The sequence below is a fragment of the Camellia sinensis genome, chromosome 15, assembly GCF_055761805.1.
Source record: "Camellia sinensis isolate YWXY chromosome 15, ASM5576180v1, whole genome shotgun sequence".
NCBI classification, from domain to species: domain Eukaryota; kingdom Viridiplantae; phylum Streptophyta; class Magnoliopsida; order Ericales; family Theaceae; genus Camellia; species Camellia sinensis.
The window spans coordinates 143,662,551-143,671,081 of record NC_138975.1 but is presented as its reverse complement, the minus strand read 5'-3'; the positions used below and the strand labels follow the sequence as shown (position 1 = coordinate 143,671,081).

At 33.5% G+C, this 8,531-nt stretch overlaps 1 protein-coding gene across 1 annotated transcript; it reads right to left on the bottom strand.

Moving 5' to 3' along the window:
- Positions 1–361: 361 nt before the first annotated feature.
- LOC145813355 (endoplasmin homolog) lies at positions 362–1,865 on the bottom strand. The gene is made up of 6 exons (XM_082908640.1): positions 1,824–1,865; positions 1,394–1,469; positions 1,159–1,248; positions 803–898; positions 567–693; positions 362–458 (listed from the first exon to the last, which is right to left on the bottom strand). The coding sequence occupies exons 1-6, from the start codon at positions 1,863–1,865 to the stop codon at positions 362–364; spliced, it is 528 nt and encodes a 175-aa protein (XP_082764766.1).
- Between the last annotated feature and the right edge of the window lie 6,666 nt (positions 1,866–8,531).

The window sequence follows — 8,531 nt, the reverse complement described above, 5'->3', positions numbered from 1 at the left end:
TTCTTAAATTTTTTGACCATATTTTGCATCTCTTCAGGAAATTTCTGACCTGAAAAATAAAAACACAAATTAATTCAAAAACGCCTAGAAACATATGAATAAACTTGCTATTTTTGTAGAGACTGTTCTTGTCTTACAAAAGACAAAATCGGACATTTTCTCATCACACTGACTCTTCATCCCCTACATCAATAGAAAAGGAATAACGACTTTGATTGTTACTAGTATAAAATGTTTGTAGTACTATATATAATTATGACATATACATAGAATCAATAAATCCAAAATGAAAATCTTCAATGTATGACCAGATATTTTAAAGTCATAAAACCAAATATATATAGAATCAATAAATCCAAAATTATAAACCAAACATAACAAATCCATGGCCAAGTGGTTCATTCCATGTATCCTTAGAAATTGCAAAAGCCCCATCAGCCTTTGATTCCCAAACATACCTGAAAGCAAACAAATTAGATGTATCCACAGTTACATTTGTTAAATTTTCGACTCTAAGAACAACTACTCAAGTTCACTAGAAAAAGGATATGAATTCAGAGGCATACTGTTTATCTTCATTATGTTTGCTAATGACTACAACATAGTCAGCAACAAGATAAACGGAGTAGAACCCAACACCAAACTGCCCAATGAGATTAAGGACTCCACTTGTCTGCATTTTCTCCTCAAAAGCTATATAATAGAATAAATTCAATTACAAACCATTAATTATTAACTCCCCTTCACATTGTACCAGTAAAACACTTAGCCTTATTGATAAAATAAAATAAAATAAAAATACCTAAAGTTCCAAATTTAGCTATTGTTTCCAAGTTCTTGATCAAATCCTCCTTTGCCATACCTATACCTCTATCACGAATGGATAGGATCTTCTTTCCTTTGTTTAAATTAATATGTATTTATCATATTATAAGCTTAAAGAATAAGTCACTTTATAATTCTTTGAAGATACAAGAATTTATGGTCTCATAAAATGCCTAACAAAAACCCTACAAGCACAGAATGCACCGATGTCTCACAAAAACCTCGGCTCCCAATATTGAAATTGGGCACTTAACCTTTGTAAGAACAAGCTGTCAATCACACACACACACACACACACACACATGTTATGAGCTTGAGAAGTGTGAAATTTACCTTTGATTTCATCTCCTGTGATGCGACCGGGATGCAAAACCACTGCAGCCTGAATTTCATCGGTCCTTGCTAGTTTTACAACTACCACCCCTGAGTTAAACGCAAAAAATAACCCATAATCTTAGCAACCAAGTCCATGACTCGTCAGTGAAGAGCAACCCAGTTCAAATATGTCAAGTTTCACAGCATATTTCATATAAAAAGCAATATAAATATCTTACCACCCAGCAAAAACCTGCAGCCCCTATTGAAGTGACTCCTTTACTTCGTAAAGAAGAAATTACTGGCTTGGCATCTTCAAACCCTTTATCCTGGAATGCAGAAAATTCACATTAACATAGCTAATTGAATTGTTGAAGAAAAAATTCTTTCTTTCCAAACCTCTTGTGTTCTAATAGGATCAATATGTTTCTCATAACATTTTAGTGATGAATCTATCCGCCTAAAGTTGATCCTTATTGTTTTATTTTTTTCTTTACATAATTTTATTTTAATCATGTCAAAAAAATTTTGGTTTTAGTCCTATCTCAACTGGACGACCCTGAAAATTTTAAAAATTATACATGACGACAATTTGGAACCTTTTGATGTTGAAATAGAGAAAAACTATGTGCGCTATAACTTCTTTAATCTTTGAAACTAGCATGCCAATTTTGATGACCAACTTTTAGATAAAGGGTAGTGAAACTAGAAACTAACCACGCCATGAGCCTTTCTCTACGATTCCCGGTCCATATTAGGGTTATTAAGATCGAATGGTTCACCATAGAAGAAATCAGGAACCACTACTAGAAATCCCTCGGCTGCCACTTTGTTTGCAAGTTTCCTTTAAAATGATAAAATGAAAAATGTTACTTCAACTAAATTACAAGAGATAATGATGCAATTAGTGAAGCTCTTTGGAAATATATTTCTTTGTGTTGGTCGAAGTTAATGACACTAAAATAGGGCAATTACAAGTTACAACAAAACAAAGTAGGCCAACCTTGTACAATTGCTGCACCTGGGTTATCAGCATTTCTTGAGTGATATTGTTTGGCATATGAATGAACAGTCTTAGCTATGAGTAAATTATGAATTAGTAATATTAGTTATAGAGAGTAGGATTTTTGTTGTATTTGATCTTTTGGGGCAAGGTTGAAACATGTTATTACTCTTCAATTTAATTAAAATTATTTCACACAAGATAACATAAAAGATTGGAGTTTCCAGAGACCAAGGAAAAACAAATAATTGGGCAACCAATCTATGCGAGAACTCTGATAGATGCACTACTATTAATTGAAGATTGACCATGGTCCCTTATTTCTAAAATTCAAATTTGTTTTTTCGATTGAATGACAGAGACAACACTCATTTAACAACAGATAATAGTATCAATTCAGCATACCTCAGATTTGGAGATTCATACCCTGCAAAACATTTTAAGAAAGCAAAACAACTAAAGCTTAGTTTGTGAAAGAATATTGAGAACTCAAAACATATATCATAATGTAAACTTTTAAATTTTCATCGGAATCATCTTCTGCATTCGCATGTAACTTCCTACCTGGAGATGCAAAGACTAGAACAAGGTCGATTCACAGAACAATATGCATATTGTTTGGAACCATTACCATTATGTGTCCTAGTACCGCAATTTAAAACCTTAGTGATTAATGATTTTAAAAACATGAAAACCTTAAATTCATCATGCTCTTGTACTTCTAAGTTCTCACTAGACTAGAAAATAATGTGTTAAATGCTTCTAATTTAACATAATGCAATAAGAAGGAAAATTCATATTCCAACTCTGGCTTTTCACACAGAACCAATAACAAGTTATACCTGGCATTTTATCTCTATCAGAACCTTCAAGGACTTCCATGTAGTGAACAAATAGGGAACAACCATATCGAGCTTTCCGTCACTGAGATATAAAATATGAATACAGCATAAAACATGTTATCCACGACAAATATTAAAATCATTAGGCAAAAAATAAAGCATGTTCCCTACAAATCCTTGATATCAAAGAATAACAGTTACTAGATATTTTATTTCGTTTTTGAAGTTTCTAGACATTGAAGGTTTCTCTGCTGAATGCACTCATTTCGAAGGGTATTTGATTGTGAAGCTTGGGAAAACTTTGTGTTGTCAGTTAAAAAGGACGGCCTAGTGCAAGAGGCTGCCGCCTTTGCAGGATTTAGGAAAGGAATCAGATGCACCATGTGCGGAGAGGCTCTTTCTACGTTTCAAACCCACAATTTTGTTTTGTCATTAAGCTACAGAAAAAAGTAATATCAAAAAAATTAATTTTAAAAGGTTGCTCTATATTAATTTTGAAGTTTAGTTTTAAAAAATTGCTCTATATTAATTCCAATGGGTAACATCAAAATTTGGTTTCCTTTCCTAGTGTGTTTTCAAGAAAATTTTGAGTAATACTCTTAAAAAAAAGTGAAGAGAAAAACGATTAATTAAAACGAAATATGTCACATGAATTAAAAACCAAAATTGGCGGCATAAAATACTTGAAAGGGTAAACACTAAACAAGTATATTCACAAAACAATGCGCCTGGTCTTAAAAGATGCGAGCTAAAAAAATAAAATAAAAAAGGCACTAACTCATGCTAATTCAACATAATGTGGTAATTACACGTATCATACTGACTGCACCAGAAACATGATTCTGCATTTTCACCTGAGTATCACCCAGATGATCTGGTAAAAATCATCCTGACCATTGCCATCTAGGTTCGTTGAAACGAATTGAAACTAGTAATTCCCTATGACATGTTAAACCACAAGAAACCAAGTAAGAAAAATAATAGAAAAGAAAACATTATTATAAGAAAAGGCTTCCATATCTCTGTAAATTTTAAAGAAAAAAGAACTTTGCTAAAGATAAACATTTTTCATCCACCTAGTTGAGAGCTGAAAGAAGTGACAATATGAACATTTATGATATAGTCAGCCAAGCAGACAACGTTGAATTTGACCATGAAATTTCATCTTTAGACCTTCCTCACTCACTCTGTTTTACAACCACCACATGTTTATGAAATGGTTTTTAGGTATGGAGCTTAAGCATTTTCCCAACAATCCCCACCCATTTATTAATGCAAAGCTTTAAAAAAAGAAAAAGAGAGAACTTGAAAAAAGAGAATGTATCAAGTAGTTACAAACACACAGGCTGACTTCATGGAGAATAACATAAGATAATGAGAAGAAAGGACACTATTAGCTGAGTCCAGGCAAATGGATTTGAGTTTCATTGCTAAAATGGATTTGAGTTTCATTGCTAAACTTTTTAATAGATCAGAGATGTAGAGCAAGTAAATACTATTAAATATACATATCTTCCCTTTCAAGAATACTTGTGATCTAGGTTTTAGTTTTATCCAAAACAACCGTCCCATTAAGGTATAACCAAAGTGTGTCTGTACCAATTTATTTTTTAAAATGGAGCTACAACAATCAACCAATGGCAATAATCTAAATCCCTAATTGTCGAAGTCCAAATTAAAACAAGAAACATAATAATTTCACAACAGAAATAATAATTTGAGAGAGATTTGTGAAGAAAATTAGTAGGAAATAAATTATGTACTCATAAGCAAGAACTATTGAAGCAGAATTTTCAACTAACATGCATTAACCACTTAAGCTAATTTTCAACTCGCTACAAATTAAAATGAACTTAAAAAAATAATAATAATTCAAGAAACTAATTTTTATACAATCACATGCTTTCAAAATTAGTTCAAGAACCTGGAATTCCCTTAGGGTTCTCTAATTTTAGATTCAAGAATTTTTTTTTTTTTAAATTTTTATACAATCACAACTAAGTTAAAGGATCCTAATTTTTGTTACAGAACATCAATTGTTTTAGAATAACAAATTAAAAAAAAAATTGTGTTCAACCCGTTAAAGAACCCAATTTCACAATAAGCAATTGACATTGAAGATATTTTTCCCAACTCAAATTCAAGAAGTTTATAAAAAAAGAGAAAAATTCACAATCTAAAACAATATAATTACATGCTTTCAGAATTAATTCAAGAACCTAGAGTTCCTTAAGGTTCACTAATTTTACATAATTTTGGAGTTACTCAATCAAAACCTTGATTTTTTAGTGAAAATCCCCAAATCAAAACCCTAGTTTGAATCTACAAACCTGGTTGAAGGGTGGAAGTGTTCTTTGCGTGTATTCGTCTCTTCTGTCTCCTTTCGGCAGTCTTCTCTCTCCATCGTGACTTCTCTTTCTTTGTTCTTTTTTTCTGGTTCAGAGTTCTATCTGTATGTATTTTCTTTGTCCATCTTCTCCTCCTCACTCATTGTTATGCCAGTTGGGGTTAGGGTTGGGGTTGGGGTTTGGGTTTGGGTTTGGGATTTGGGGTCTGATGGAGAGAGAAAATGGGGGCTTTGAAGAGTTTTTACAAAAGAGAGAGATGAGGGTTTGGGATTTGGGGTCTGATGAAGAGCGAAGGGTAGGGGTTTGAAGAGTTTTTGCAGAGACATGAAACACAGAGAGAGAGAGAGAGAGAGAGAGAGAGAGAGTGCAATAGAGAGAAAGTGAAAGGGTTTTGTTCAGAGTTATGGTCCAAAACAACGTCATTTTGGGATTTCAACACCCAGCATTCATTCTTTATATATAGGGATCGATTTTTTAATTTTTAAAAATTACTCATATCCTTTGTAAAGTTCTATAAAATTGATAAATATTTTTAATTTTTTTAATTTCTTCACGAAACTAATTTTAGTCTTTTAAAAAAAATCTTAAACAAGTTTCAAAAAATTAAACCAAATATGACCACCAATAAGATTGACAGTTTTTTTTTTTTTTTTAAATCCAAAGATAAGTCTGAAAGTTTAGGGATAAGCAAGAAAAAGGAAGGGGGGTGGGGGAGGGCGCGAAGGTAATTAGGGATTAAGTTTTTGTGACGAGTTTAATGAGCAAAATAAAATCTTTTGCGACGGATTAACAAAAGGCGCTGCAAAAAAAAAATTAAAAAAAAGGCAGGTAATGTACCATCGCGTATAATATTACTTTTTGTCACAGCCTTGGATTTTCTGTCCCTAATAATGGTATTTAGTCGATGCCTTTTTTGCGACAGTTAAATGTCGTCACAAAAAAATTAATTTCGCGACGATTTTTTTTGCCGTCACAAAATCTTGCTTTTTGTGACGATTTTCAAACCGTTGCAAAAGTTCCGTGTCTAAAGCCTCATTTTCTAGTAGTGAGTCGTTCTCTGTCATTCATGGGTAGAATAGAGGCGCGGATTTGGGAATTTTATGTTTTATGTTTTATATAAAAATCAAATTGAAATATTTTATATAATCACACCTATTTAGGGAGTGTGATTAAATATATATATATATATATATATATATATAATTACACTTATTTAAAAAGTGTGATTAAAAAGTAGTAATGTATATATAATCACACTTTAATTAGAAGGTGTGATTAAAAAACATATAAATAATCACACTTTAATTAAAATGTGTGATTAAAAAATATATATATATAATCACACTTATTTAAAAAGTGTGATTAAAAAGTAGTAAGGTATATATAATCACACTTTAATTAGAAGGTGTGATTAAAAAATATATAAATAATCACACTTTAATTAGAATGTGTGATTAAAAACTATATATATAATCACACTTGTTTAAAAAGTGTGATTAAAAAGTAGTAGTGTATATATAATCACACTTTAATTAAAAGGTGTGATTAAAAAATATTTATATAATCACACTTAATTGAAAAGTGACATAAAAAATAAATATTATTACACTCAATCAAATTAAGTGTAATTAAAATATTAATCTAATTTCTTTTTATCACACTTCCAATAAAAGTGAGATCTTTTTTTTTTTGGTCAAAGTGTGGTCTTTAACTATTTTTGTTGTAGTGGCTCCTCTATTTATACTTTTCTTTTGGGCCTCAGGATCGGGCTCACCCTTAATCCATTGCACGTTTATGTATTCGGCCTTAGTTCGACTGGTTCCACGGCCGATTAATATATTCGGCTCCCACAATTGCCCCCCAAACATCCTATTAACACCAGTTAGTCGGCATGTTTGGTTTTGAACTTGAAAAGTCAAGGAAAGAACGGCAGTTAACCTCATTCCAACGCATGTCAGAACACGCTTCTCAGGCATCATTACATCTTCCCGCCTCTTCGTACGCTTCCTTCATTTAATGCGGTTTGAAACTATGTTGTCCCTTCGAGTGTAAGTTTTTTGAATACTCAAAGCTTCTGGTTTGCCTCTCGATATACTTCCATCTCGCGACCTCTGCAACTTCCTCCTATTTCTCATTGTCTCTTTTGCTTTTTGTAAGTTCTCTTCTCCTTCATTTCGAATCACATTTCCTTGTTTATTTTTGGTTTCGCATAATCCTTAGGTTGGCTAGGATAGCAAAACACTTGAAAGAACTCCTTTCTCCGGAATGAATTTCTGATTTTCGATGCCATTATTCCATTCCCGACAACGTCCATCTGTCACTGGTGGCAAACAGCACCATTGATATGGAGAGGACTAATGAAAGTACAATCATCTTTCCTCTCTTATCAATTGCTGAGGGCGGAGTCCGTTTTCCCCTTCACCAATTTTTAAGGGCCGTCCTTTGATACTGGGGTCTAATCTCTTCCCAACCTAATGTAAATTTCTCCCGAATCATAATGGGGATTATAGAGGTGAACCAACGCCTTAGGATTAATTTTGGTATTCTTGCAATTCGACATTGCTATGCCTTAGCCAGATCTACTGGCCAGCTGGGATGCTATTTTCTCAGGGCCTAGGATACCGATTATCACTTAGTGACTATGCTTGCCAACTCTGGCAAGCGTGTTAACGATGTCATTGTCGTTGTCCGTGGTAACTGGGAATTCGGCGAGGGCGAAAATTGCCTAGATCCAGTGCCTTGGCGAAAAGGCGAACCAGGTGGCCGTATAATCCCCTACGTATATTTGTTGAGTATTTATCCGGCTTAAATTCTTCGTACTTACGATTTTATTTTGTCCATGTAACGACTTGAAAAAATTTCTTGCTTCGGCCGACGACGCTGTACTTGCACAGATTAAAATCGCGCTCCAATTCTTTGGCCGTTCGAATCTTCAAAAGCAAGGTAGGGCGGCCCACATACTTTTAAGATACGAACCGACCTACTCCACATTTTCGGCTAAAGATAACATTCCGATTTCGAGGGGTGAACAGCAGCTTACGGCACTTATTTTTCCGAACTTCAAGAATCTTAGGCAAATTGGTCTTGAAGCTTTAGATTCGGAGCCAGCGGATGAACAAGTAGCCGAAGTTGCTGAGCAGCCGGATCAACCCTCGGACAGCTCCGAAAGACTAGAGTTTGACGCAGCACTGAATTCGG

Excerpts from the sequence above, each read along its gene's own strand:
- LOC145813355 (XM_082908640.1), bottom strand. The coding sequence starts at position 1,865 with ATGGCGTGGTTAGTTTCTAGTTTCACTACCCTTTATCTAAAA. Across the intron at positions 694-802 it reads AGCTAAATTTGGAACTTTAG|CTTTTGAGGAGAAAATGCAG; the intron begins GTATTTTTATTT and ends TCTATTATATAG. Across the intron at positions 459-566 it reads AAACATAATGAAGATAAACA|GTATGTTTGGGAATCAAAGG; the intron begins GTATGCCTCTGA and ends GTTTGCTTTCAG.